This window comes from Rhinoderma darwinii, chromosome 2, assembly GCF_050947455.1.
Source record: "Rhinoderma darwinii isolate aRhiDar2 chromosome 2, aRhiDar2.hap1, whole genome shotgun sequence".
Taxonomy (NCBI): Eukaryota; Metazoa; Chordata; class Amphibia; order Anura; family Rhinodermatidae; genus Rhinoderma; species Rhinoderma darwinii.
In genome coordinates, this window is record NC_134688.1 from 159,915,601 (window position 1) to 159,929,774 (window position 14,174).

At 44.6% G+C, this 14,174-nt stretch overlaps 1 protein-coding gene across 1 annotated transcript in view; it reads right to left on the reverse strand.

Moving 5' to 3' along the window:
- Nucleotides 1-280: 280 nt before the first annotated feature.
- Nucleotides 281-14,174, reverse strand: part of UGGT2 (UDP-glucose glycoprotein glucosyltransferase 2) — a 382,432-nt gene continuing 368,538 nt past the window's right edge. Inside the window, exons 38-39 of the mRNA XM_075852393.1 lie at nucleotides 2,862-3,006; nucleotides 281-2,083 (exon numbers count right to left, since the gene is read on the reverse strand). Coding sequence (XP_075708508.1) covers nucleotides 2,061-2,083; nucleotides 2,862-3,006 — 168 coding nt within the window. The 3' untranslated portion in view covers nucleotides 281-2,060. The remainder of the gene's footprint in view (nucleotides 2,084-2,861; nucleotides 3,007-14,174) is intronic.

Sequence of the window (14,174 nt, forward strand, 5' to 3'; positions counted from 1 at the left end):
CCTTATTACATGAGCCTGATAAGGATTCTGTCAGTTTTACGAGAATTATTTTAGCCTTATACATGCTGAATTCTTGGGCTGAATGTCTATATAGACTATAATATTGGAGTCTGTTGGAGTTATTTTTCATCATCAGGTAGTTGTGTAAAAAAAAAAAAAAATCGGAGGCCATCATGTGGACGAAGTTTAAATTATACCTGTATCACTAGCATGCACATGGACATGTGAAAAGCATGATTTCTGCAAACAGACATAGAAAATAAAGGCCAGACTCAAACACTGCAAATAAGCTGGAATTTTCCCCTTTATTAAGTAGACAGAAAATCTTGAGTTTGGGATCCTTTCCCAAAGGAGTTACACTGCTTCCCTCTCTTTTTCTCACAGGTAAAAATAGGCATGAAAAAAAACACTGCTAATTGTGACCTCCAATATGAAAACTGTATGTTTAGTATATTTAGGAATGGATCCAGCCAGGAAAACAGCAAAAATTGCACAAATCAAATTTCTGTGTATGTAACGCTGTAAGGCCTTATTCAGACAAGCGTGTAGGATTTGCTTCCGCAAAAAAAAAACTAACTTTTTTTATACAGATGATTGTCCGTGTTGCATCCGCACGTCATCCATTTCACGTATGTTTGTCTCCTCTGCAAGCACTTCCTGGTTTAACTTTTCACTGCATTTTATATTAATTGATCAGTAAAAAACGTACAGCCCACGGATGTCGTCCGTGTGCTGTCTGTTTTTTTTACGCACCTATAGACTTCAATGGGAGAGTCTGGTCCGCAAAAACAGACCAGAATAGGACATGCTGTGAGTTTCTCACACCAGACACAAGCTCCGTCAAAAATAATGTGTGTGAATAGTCCCGTTGACTTTTACAGGTCAGTGTGATGTCCGTTGTTAAAACGATCAGCACAAAAACAAGAAATACATTTGTGTGAAGAAGGCCTAAATAATACCTAGCACAAGCATTTTTGGGAAAAAAAATAAAAACCCACCAAAAAAACGCTACCTAATTCTCACGCAGCATGTAGTGAGCACAGCAGTAACTGCCACTGAATCTTAGGTGGCACAGGGTCCATTTGATATAGGTGATTTACACCTAGAACCTTTGCCTTCAAAGTCCAGCAAGAGATTCTTGAGTGGATGTCCCTTCCGGAGAACGACAGGAGGTGTCTCTGCATGAACCCTTCAAACATGCTTAAATAGACAAAACAAATACATAAAAGTGGAGGTGAACATATGTCATTTATAACAACGATGCTTGTACTTACACGATCTGTACAAAACTAAATTTACAGCAGCAAAAAGACACAATCATATAATGTTGGTGCGTTGTGGGTCAGAATTTTATAAGAACACATGGGCAAATTTATCATTGTCTCGGTTATAAAAGTGGCCAAAAACCAGCCAGGTGACCAAACATATCAAGCAGCTGCAAGATTTTTCATGCAGTTTAGGACACCTGAGACCATTCCAAAAAGGGAGTGACAAGCGGCGTGGCTTATTAAATGTCAAAGAGGTCATACCAAGGTATAGCTAGCTGTATAACAGTCTGTAGTATCAAAGACATTTACTATGATTGGTGCAACATTTTTAAGACTACGACAGACTATACAATTAATGACAATGGCACCAAAACTCATCCCAGTGAAAAAACTGATAAATCTGCACCATCGTGTCTATACTCTACATTGCCAGTTACTAGAAGAAGTATTTCCCATTACAAACGCTGTAAACACATGTAAATGGAGGTTAGCATAGAAGATAAGGCGGTACCTTTTAGTCTACAGAATCAGATCAGACTATGGCTGGAGACATGTACCCAGGACTTCAATGCTTATTACCATCAATATGTTACCAAACATGAAACATTACAAAACGTTATTATTAATATTCAATTCATAAAAAAAACTCTTTAAGAAACACATCTATCACAATGATGGGTCCCAGTATCCAGCAAATAAAGTCACTGCTACTGAAGTGTCTTCTGTAATCTCCATCGCACAATGAAGAGTCTGTAGTGGGGACTTGACTTTCCACCGTGAAATTGAAATTTGCTAAAGTTCATCATGATTCAAGTCTGCGGAAGACAAGAGAAAATGAAACATTATGAAACCTTTACAGGATCCTCTACTGTAAACATCCAGTATATGAGGAACATGCCCCCATGGGACCATGAATGAAACCATAGGCTGTTGAACATTTCCAACAATAACACACTTTTGTAGGAATTGTCAAACAACATAAAAAATGTCACAAACTGCTATTATGCATAAAGAGCAGGAATATGTGCCATATTTTATCTTCAACCTAAAATAGAATTAGATCTCAGTAGTATATATGGAATATGATATGTTCAACCAGTTGGAACATGTTGCTTGCGGTATAAAACAAAAATAGCAAGACACTGTCAAGTCAAGAATAAAAAAATCAGTAATGCAACAACATAATATCCAATAGATTAAGCAGCACTAGCCGGATGCGAACAGGGTCGTCACTAATCCAAATCACTGACTCAATACATGACAAGGGAAAGAGTCAGGCAAGTCAAGCCAGTCAGAAATACAGTGCTTTCATAAACTAGTAAGAGGGAAGGCGAAGTACAACTTGGCATGACAGATACTATAACTATACGTAAAAAGTAATGGGAATATATGAGTAAAGGCTAAAAGAATCTTGCCCTCCTTCTCTAGACGTCTATAGTATAACACGCAATGACATGTAATATGAATCATGGTATGTAGCATTTTGAAAAATGGCAATTATTAAGTCTATAAAAAAAATATCTAATGTCTGAAGTAAAGCCTCTAGTTACGAGGGGAATGTTGGTATGAATTTATTCTCCTGCATATTCTTACTTTTAGGAGAGTCTCTTGTTCTATTCCTTTTCTGCTCTTCCAACCTCTTCAAAAGCTGCCGGATCTCATTGTCATAGTCCGTCCATTCGGGAACAATTCGTGCTGCAGCTTTTAATTTGGGTTCCTTCGTCTTGGGATTGTTGCACTGTGTTGTAAGATATAACAACATGTAAGACCAGCATTGATATTGAGCATGGTTCAATCACGGTTTCATTTATGTAATTTCTAATCAATACCACCATCAAAGACGACAGATCACCAGTCTGGTCATGATTGTTGTTGCTATGCAATGGCCCATATTTTTTTTGAGCTACTGCTTAGTTAGCAGAGAGAAGGATAAAAAAATAATTATGCATTAGGAAGCCTAATGGACTCCTGAATTAATAATTCCAATGGAAGTCTTTCGTTTTCAGTGGACAATCCCTTTAAATTTGAATTGAATGCTGCCCAGTCAGTTTACTCTCATACTTCTCTTGCTTTAAATGTGGGTAATTCCCTAACATGTTAAGGCGACATGCACACAGCTGTATCAAAATCGCAGATAAATGCAGTTAATTTGCAGGTGAAAATGAGGAAAAAGGTGAAAATTATCTGCTGCGGATATTGGTGCGTTTCTTTATAAAATTTATCAGTTACAATTCTGAGACAGAAACGCAAGATAAATTGACATGCTCCAAATTTTTAAATCTGCACCGTAGGTCAACTTAAGTGTATTTACTGTATTACGTTACAGATTTGCCGCAGGTAAATCTGGATGCCAAAACTGCACGTAATACGCATCGAGTGAATGTTGCCTAAAGTAGGGTGACCAGAGGTGAAATGACATTTTACACGTCTGTTGTATCTTCACAATATCCTGTTTGTGTATGTGTGACATGTAGAACACAGACTAGGAGCTTTCTTTGTAGTTGTAAAGAAATGATCTAACACACCATTAAACACATGCAGTTGGAGTATTCTTTTCTCTTTTTGTTTAAATTGTGCTCTATATACCCTGAGGAAATAAAATTGATGTGTCTGAATATTGGAAACAGCTTGACCTGAAAACCAATAAGACGACAGAAAATTACAGGAGATGTAAACTGCACCGGCTAGAACATTTTTTTTAACTTTGAAATTATTTTTCTTTTCAAAGCACAAAGCAATGCAAAAACTGCAAATGTATCCTGAACACTCATATTATTGCAGATATCTCTTTAAATCAATATATTACGCCACAGGCTGTCAAGATCTTTAAGGTGCTGTTTGAATAGCTGTCATTTTTTTTTTTTGGGTCTCTTCGCTCCAGGCAATAATGCAATTCTACTTTCTAGCCCTTGACAGATTACAGAATAGTTTATTGACTTCCACAAATTGAGCATTTACAGAATAAGACATGCTCCCAGGCGGTGTGCTGTACATTTTCTTTTCAGATTTTTTTCTCTACGCATTTGCTATAGAATGAAAATTCCAAGCCTACGGATAAGATCTTTCCCATGGCTTATTAGACCTGATCCCTTTAGGCACAGGCGGAACAAGAGGCTGCCGCATTCGATTAAGAGTAGAAAACAAAGAGGAAGCAATTTTCTAACACTGTAAAGAAAACAAAATGTCAGAAAGATATATGGGATCTAGGATATATTCAACCAGTTGGAACATGTAGCTTATTGTACAAAATAAAAATACCAAGAAACTGTACAGAACCAAGACTGAAAGATCAGTAATGCAACAACATAAGATCCAATAAATTAAGGGTCACTAGCCGGCTGCAAACAGGGACGTCACTAATCCAAAATCACTGACCCAATATATGACCAGGCAGTTCTACAGACGCTTTAACTTGAGACAATTGTTACAATCAATGCCTGCAAGATGATGTACAAAGCCCACTGAGACATAAACCATAGACTTACACACTATATCCAGTAGGTCGAACTAATAGGAGTTATTTCCCCTAATGAATGTTGTATCAACTGAAGACTCCTCATGAAGCGCAGAATGTTATAGTGATACAACACTTGATTCAGTTGACCTGCCGCAGTACAATGGGGTTAGGAACCACAACAGACTAGTAAACTCAAGATACTCACAGGCGGTAAAGGAGAACCTAATCTTTAAAGGATATGTTCACAAATGGCAGAAAAGTTGCAGAAATTTCTGCGACTGCCCTTTACATCTGAATTCCTGTAACAAATCTGCCATGTGTCAACACAAAGTTGGTCATAACTGGTGTCTGCGCTTTACAACTCCACAAAGACAGTATGAACCATTACCTAAATTAAGAAGACAAGGAACATATACATATATAGGTATTAGAGCACGAAGCTCCACATTGGACCTAGATGTGCCACCCTTTTATTGGTATGTGTGTATTTTACCTTGCATTTTTAACACCTAGATCGGACCACACAGTTATATAGTAAGGCAGACACAGGTGTGTGCTGATCCATACACATGACTACTTTATATCGAAGACAAGACATCAAGGGTTGCAGGGAAAGTCAGTGATTTGCAGCAGCTGAAGAACATTACATTAGAAAATTGGCATTTAAGCAATAGCCTAATATACTCTCTAAAATGGCTCCAAACACTTATGAACATTTTTCACAGCTGTGTTAATAAAACAATGAAAACAAAATAGTTCCAGCCCACAAAAAAAAAACACAAGAACCAATATTAGACATTCTGCGTGCCACAAATGCATTTTGCGTGGGCGTTCGCAGCTCAGGCATTTATATGTTCCGGTCACGTAGAATGTACGTTTCCCAAAAACATACAATAATTACGCCCGGCACCAATAATTGCCTGTTCTACGCCGACTCTTTCTGCGTTTGCTAAACAATGTCTAGATTTGTATAATTATCATCCACATACAGAGGCTGTGTCTAAATTTAAAATGAATATGTAGTCAGAAAATTAGCTATGGTTTAAAATCACGTTTTTTTGTTAGACATCTTTTTTTTTAATTTTCTGTATATTTTTTTGGTAAAAAATGCTAAAATGTTGACGTTTTTATTCTGGCCACAGAGCCTCACAATAAACGGACACTTCCTGTTCTGTAGAGATAACCTCAATAGTCATCCAAATATTATCACAAGTAGGATTACAATGAAAGGTAAAACCTCTGTAAAGATAACAAAGGATCCACCATTGACAATAGGAGATGTACAAAGCTTTCCTCCTCCCCCTCCCTGCACAATGACCTCTGCAAAGGTCACAAAGCATGCTAGAAAAGTCAATGAGACCCCCTTCTCTTCACAGTTTCCTATGGTCCATGTGGCTGCTGTAAAGCAAATCTCTAAATGCTGTTGAATCAGATATGTTATCTCCTTATACTGCTCTGTCTGATACCTTACTGTGCGGTCGTCTTTGAAAACGTACATGGTATGTTTAGCAGCCCGCGGTCAGCGCTGCAATCAAGGCGTTTAATGATATTTATGATAGTCACTATCCTCCGCCCACCTGCAACTGAACCTCGAATCAGCATGTCTGTAACTACTTTATGCTGACCTCAGAAAGGGCAGCATAAGGATCTGACAGATCTGCTTTAAAAACAACTCAAGGAAGATGGTCGCCCCCATAATCATACAAAAAAATAATTTAAAATCAGAAAATAAAAACGAGACTAGAAGAAAAATATATGTATCAGTATCTGGTTCTCATAGTAAAAAAATATAGGGGACATTCCCTTTAAAAGGTAGAAAGATACAGATAGGTCCAGAATTATTTGGACAGTGACAAGTTTTGGCATTTTAGCGGTTTACCAAAACGTATTGAATATACAGTTATATAATCAATATGGGTTTAAAGTGCAGACTCTCCGCTTTAATTTGAGGGTATTCACATCCTAATTTGAGGAAGGGTTTAGGAGTTATAGCTCTTTAATATGTAGCTGCCTCTTTTTCAAGGGACCAAAGGTAATTGGACAATTGTCTCAAAAGCTATTTAATGGGCTGCATGGGCTGTTCCCTCATTAATACATCATCAATTAAGCAGGTAAAAAGGGAGTGGATTCCAGGTGTGGCATTTGCATTTGGAAGCTGTTGCTGTGAACCCACAACATGTCGTCAAAGGTGCTCTCAATGCAAGTGAAACAGACCATCGTTTTCTGTAGGAGACTTATTCTGAGACTTATACATTCTCAGCCTTTAATGGTTGATCACATTCTGGCAGATGAACAACAGGAATTCTGGGATTTACTTGATCTCTTAGAGGAGAATGAACGGACTGCTCAAACAAATCGGTTTCCAAACAAGGTACGATCCACCATCTCTCCCCCATTTTCTCTTTTCCCTGCTGTTCAAGTTTTTTTCAATGTTATGACTGAGGAATTTAAACAATTACAATTACCTTCTAATTGTTATAGTGGTCAGAACTTGACCAAAGGATAATGAAATGCGCTCTGTTCTTTACGTAACAATACTGAATTTGTGATTAAGGAGGCAGACAAAGGGGGTAATGTGGTTCTTTGGCCACTCGACATGTATTCAAGGGAAGCATCCCGACAACTAGGGGATTCTCTACTATTTGAGGTTACCTTTAGACCCAACATTGGTCTTTCTGGCAAAATTGGAGTGCCTTTTAGACTCCGCCCTGAGATATGCTATTATCAATAAACAGGAAAGGGAGTATCTTTTGGTTCGGTCACCTGTCATTGCCACTTTCTGTTACTGAAGGTCCGTAAAGACACAGAGAATCCGCCAGGGAAACGTATAGTGGCCGGCATCGGTAGCTTATGTGAGAGGGCCTGTGTTTATATTGATTTTTTCTTGAAGCCTATGGTTTCTAAGCTTCCATAATTTCTGAGGGATTTGATCCATTTGATACAACAACTTGAGGACATAGAATTTTCAGACAATACCATTCTGGTGACATGTGACGTGGAGTCTTTGTATTCAAACATCTTGCACCATCATGGTATTTCGGCCATCAGTCACTTTCTGGATCTGGAACGTAAGGATGATCGTATGCATGATTCTTTTATCATAGACTTGCTGGCGTTTGTTTTGAAATATATATTTTTTTATTTTAGATGGGATTTTCTATCGCCATGCCTCAGGTACTGCGATGGGTGCGCCCCTCCTATGCCAACCTTTTTCTTGGTTGGTAGGAGCGGGAGCACGTGTACTCGTCGCACTACTTCAAGGAGTGTGTGGTGAAGTGGTACCGTTTTATTGACGATGTTGTCTTTTTCTGGTCTGGTACTAGGGATCAGTGCATTGATTTTGTCAATTCTCTTAACCAGAATCGACTTAATATATGACTTACATACTGCATCTCCGACACCACGATCGACTTTTGGATTTACGCATTTGGATAAGGACTAACCGATTGGTCACATCTGTATTTCGTAAACCTACGGCGACTAATAGCCTGTTACACTTTTCAAGCTTTTATCCAGACAATTTGAGAACTGAAATCCTGATTGGCCAGTTTTTACGAGTTAGATGGAAATGTTCGCTAAATGAGGATTTTCAAGGTCAAGCACAGCAATTCACGGGACGTTTTAAGAAACGTGTGTATCCAAGACAGGTTCTATCAAATGCTTACCGGCGAGCCAGAACTAGTGAAAGGAAGGATCTGCTGAAACCTAGATCACGTGTACAAGACAATAAGAGTCGATTTATTACAACGTTCAATAACCAGTGGAACAAGATGCGGATGTTGTTTAGGAGCCACTGGCAAATCCTACAATCAGATCTCAGACTGAAGAATATTATTTCTGAGACCCGGCTTATTACGGCTAGATGGCCTCCAAATCGAAGGGATAATCTTGTGCATAGCCACTTCACAAGTCCTACTGTTAGTTTGGGAAGAGGTATGAAGTTTGTTGGATCCCAACCCTGTGGAAACTGCACCTCATGTAAATTCTTTCATTCTACAACAGTGTTTGTGAATCCCGGCAATGGCAAAGAATTTAGGCTTAAGGGATACTGCAAGGATTAACTGCAGAACTAAAATGGTCATTTATGCTATCACTTGTCTGTGTTGAAAGGTATATATGGACGAAAGAACACAGGAGTTACGCAAAAGAATCCAAAAACATGTCTCCACTATTACACTGGCACAGCGGAATATAAAAATAGACAAAACACGATCAGTGGCACTGCACTTTCTCAGATGCCACAATGGAAGATCCAAAAGGCATGAAAAAAAGGCTTGGAAAAATTTACCACTGGCAAAGGTGGTGACCCACGCAATAGCCTCCTGCGTTTGGAATCAAAGTGGATCTATTTGTTAAATTCGGTTACACCATATTGCATTAATGAAGAACTGCAATTCACTGGTTTCCTCGGGTAAGGCCACGTTCACATCTGCGTTGGGGTTCCGTTCTGACGTTCCGTCAGAGCTTTCCGTCAGAATGGAACCCTGAACAGACACAAACGGAAACCAGAGGTTTCCGTTTCCATCACCATTGATTTCAATAGTGACGGATCCGGTGCCCATGGTTTCCATTTGACTCTGTTGTGCACAGGACCCGCCGTCAACTACGCTATTCAGGGTCCCGCTCTGATGGAAAGTCAGAAAGGGACCCAAACGCAGATGTAAACGAGACCTAAGCCCTTTTTCTTCTATGCCTATGTTTTCATTGTTGTTGATTTTGGTTAACTTAGTTTAACATAGCAAGTGCATTATGTATTTACATCTCTTAAACTCTCAGCCTAAGGCCTCATTCATACGACAGTGAAAAACGGCCGTGTGATGGCCGTCCTTTTAACGGCTTTCACATGGCCGTTTTCAGAACAATGATATTCTATGGGTGCATTCACACGGCCGTTTTTTTAACGGCCCGTGAATAATGGCCGTCAAAAAATAGGACATGTCCTATTTTTGGCCGTTTTAATGGCCTGACGGCCCCCATAGAAGTCAATGGATCCGTTTTTAACGGCTGTCAATACATGTAACAACCGTTAAAAACGGATCTGTTACATGGGGATTGGCAAGGGAACTACTAGTTCCCTTGCTGGCTATCGTTGGCATACTCACGTTTGTGGCGCTTCTTCAGGTGTGGTCACTCGTCTTCACGGGTTTGAAGGTGCCTCGATGACGTCATCGCCCCGTTGCGCTGCCTTGCCAGATCCCGTGCAGACGAGTGACCACAAGTGAAGAAGACAAGAGACGGCGCTGCTCTCGTGAGTATGTGGCACGATCTACAGGCAGGCTGGTGTGGCATCCACAGGGAGGCTGGTGTGGCATCATCTACAGGGAGGCTGGTGTGGCATCATCTACAGGGAGGCTGGTGTGGCATCATCTACAGGGAGGCTGGTGTGGCATCATCTACAGGGAGGCTGGTGTGGCATCATCTACAGGGAGGCTGGTGTGGCATCATCTACAGGGAGGCTGGTGTGGCATCATCTACAGGGAGGCTGGTGTGGCATCATCTACAGGGAGGCTGGTGTGGCATCATCTACAGGGAGGCTGGTGTGGCATCATCTACAGGGAGGCAGGTGTGGCATCATCTACAGGGAGGCAGGTGTGGCATCATCTACAGGGAGGCAGGTGTGGCATCATCTACAGGGAGGCAGGTGTGGCATCATCTACAGGGAGGCAGGTGTGGCATCATCTACAGGGAGGCAGGTGTGGCATCATCTACAGGGAGGCAGGTGTGGCATCATCTACAGGGAGGCAGGTGTGGCATCATCTACAGGGAGGCTGGTGTGGCATCATCTACAGGGAGGCTGGTGTGGCATCATCTACAGGGAGGCTGGTGTGGCATCATCTACAGGGAGGCTGGTGTGGCATCATCTACAGGGAGGCTGGTGTGGCATCATCTACAGGGAGGCTGGTGTGGCATCATCTACAGGGAGGCTGGTGTGGCATCATCTACAGGGAGGCTGGTGTGGCATCATCTACAGGGAGGCTGGTGTGGCATCATCTACAGGGAGGCTGGTGTGGCATCATCTACAGGGAGGCTGGTGTGGCATCATCTACAGGGAGGCTGGTGTGGCATCATCTACAGGGAGGCTGGTGTGGCATCATCTACAGGGAGGCTGGTGTGGCATCATCTACAGGGAGGCTGGTGTGGCATCATCTACAGGGAGGCTGGTGTGGCATCATCTACAGGGAGGCTGGTGTGGCATCATCTACAGGGAGGCTGGTGTGGCATCATCTACAGGGAGGCTGGTGTGGCATCATCTACAGGGAGGCTGGTGTGGCATCATCTACAGGGAGGCTGGTGTGGCATCATCGACAGGGAGGCTGGTGTGGCATCATCGACAGGGAGGCTGGTGTGGCATCATCGACAGGGAGGCTGGTGTGGCATCATCGACAGGGAGGCTGGTGTGGCATCATCGACAGGGAGGCTGGTGTGGCATCATCGACAGGGAGGCGCGTGGCATCATCGACAGGGAGGCGCGTGGCATCATCGACAGGGAGGCGCGTGGCATCATCGACAGGGAGGCGCGTGGCATCATCGACAGGGAGGCGCGTGGCATCATCGACAGGGAGGCGCGTGGCATCATCGACAGGGAGGCGCGTGGCATCATCGACAGGGAGGCGCGTGGCATCATCGACAGGGAGGCAGGTGTGGCATCATCGACAGGGAGGCAGGTGTGGCATCATCTACAGGGAGGCAGGTGTGGCATCATCTACAGGGAGGCTGGTGTGGCATCATCTACAGGGAGGTGTGTGGCATCATCTACAGGGAGGTGTGTGGCATCATCTACAGGGAGGTGTGTGGCATCTACAAGGAGGCTGGTGTGGCATCATATACAGGGAGGCGCGTGTGGCATCATATACAGGGAGGCGCGTGTGGCATCATCTACAGGGAGGCGCGTGTGGCATCATCTACAGGGAGGCTGGTGTGGCATCATCTACAGGGAGGCTGGTGTGGCATCATCTACAGGGAGGCTGGTGTGGCATCATCTACAGGGAGGCTGGTGTGGCATCATCTACAGGGAGGCTGGTGTGGCATCATCTACAGGGAGGCTGGTGTGGCATCATCTACAGGGAGGCTGGTGTGGCATCATCTACAGGGAGGCTGGTGTGGCATCATCTACAGGGAGGCTGGTGTGGCATCATCGACAGGGAGGCTGGTGTGGCATCATCGACAGGGAGGCTGGTGTGGCATCATCGACAGGGAGGCTGGTGTGGCATCATCGACAGGGAGGCGCGTGGCATCATCGACAGGGAGGCGCGTGGCATCATCGACAGGGAGGCGCGTGGCATCATCGACAGGGAGGCGCGTGGCATCATCGACAGGGAGGCGCGTGGCATCATCGACAGGGAGGCGCGTGGCATCATCGACAGGGAGGCGCGTGGCATCATCGACAGGGAGGCGCGTGGCATCATCGACAGGGAGGCGCGTGGCATCATCGACAGGGAGGCGCGTGGCATCATCGACAGGGAGGCGCGTGGCATCATCGACAGGGAGGCAGGTGTGGCATCATCGACAGGGAGGCAGGTGTGGCATCATCTACAGGGAGGCAGGTGTGGCATCATCTACAGGGAGGCTGGCGTGGCATCATCTACAGGGAGGTGTGTGGCATCATCTACAGGGAGGTGTGTGGCATCTACAAGGAGGCTGGTGTGGCATCATATACAGGGAGGCGCGTGTGGCATCATATACAGGGAGGCGCGTGTGGCATCATATACAGGGAGGCGCGTGTGGCATCATATACAGGGAGGCGCGTGTGGCATCATCTACAGGGAGGCGCGTGTGGCATCATCTACAGGGAGGCGCGTGGCATCATCTACAGGGAGGCGCGTGGCATCATCTACAGGGAGGCGCGTGGCATCATCTACAGGGAGGCGCGTGGCATCATCTACAGGGAGGCGCATGGCATCATCTACAGGGAGGCGCGTGGCATCATCTACAGGGAGGCGCGTGGCATCATCTACAGGGAGGCGCGTGGCATCATCTACAGGGAGGCGCGTGGCATCATCTACAGGGAGGCGCGTGGCATCATCTACAGGGAGGCGCGTGGCATCATCTACAGGGAGGCGCGTGGCATCATCTACAGGGAGGCGCGTGGCATCATCTACAGGGAGGCGCGTGGCATCATCTACAGGGAGGCGCGTGGCATCATCTACAGGGAGGCGCGTGGCATCATCTACAGGGAGGCGCGTGGCATCATCTACAGGTGAGGTGCGTGGCATCATCTACAGGGAGGCGCGCGGCATCATCTACAGGGAGGCGCGTGGCATCATCTACAGGGAGGCGCGTGGCATCATCTACAGGGAGGCGCGTGGCATCATCTACAGGGAGGCGCGTGGCATCATCTACAGGGAGGCGCGTGGCATCATCTACAGGGAGGCGCGTGGCATCATCTACAGGGAGGCGCGTGGCATCATCTACAGGGAGGCGCGTGGCATCATCTACAGGGAGGCGCGTGGCATCATCTACAGGGAGGCGCGTGGCATCATCTACAGGGAGGCGCGTGGCATCATCTACAGGGAGGCGCGTGGCATCATCTACAGGGAGGCGCGTGGCATCATCTACAGGGAGGCGCGTGGCATCATACAGGGAGGCGCGTGCCATCATATACAGGGAGGCGCGTGGCATCATATACAGGGAGGCGCGTGGCATCATATACAGGGAGGCGCGTGGCATCATATACAGGGAGGCGCGTGGCATCATATACAGGGAGGCGCGTGGCATCATATACAGGGAGGCACGTGGCATCATATACAGGGAGGCACGTGGCATCATATACAGGGAGGCGCGTGGCATCATATACAGGGAGGCGCGTGGCATCATATACAGGGAGGCTGTAAATAGTGTCTAGGTGAACATGTGACCTTCCTTTGGTTGTTTTTAGGGGGTTGGGACAAAAAAAGCCTGACCAATGAAATTCATCAGTTTTTTTTAACAGCCATGAAAAACTGATGCAAAATGGCTGTCAAACGGCCATTCCAAACGGATGAAAATTTAGAGACACACTGATGCAAAATGGCCATGAAAAACTGACAGTTGATCAGTTTTAAATGGACATTTTTTTTCACTGTCGTGTGAATAAGGCCTAATATTTAAAATATTAAACCTATTCTAAGGCCTCATTCACACGACAGGGTCCGAGAGTCGGCCGGGAAAATCGACCGTTTTTCATTCTGTTTACATCCGTTCCGATTCCGTTCCGGGCCGTGTTGCCGTTTTTACCGGCCGATTTGGACCCGATTTGCATCCGTTTTTTTCCCTGACCGTTTTTTTATCTGATTAATTTTTTTATATTATCTTCACATTACTAATAATGTTCATTCTTTACTTCATTCGTTTTCAACATTCTTTTGTATGTCCCCCTGGACAGAGCGCTTGATGCCTCTGTCCATATCTGGATAGGGACATCAGGGGCAACTCCTGAAGTGGAATATTCCGCTTCAGGAGTTTCCCCTGAT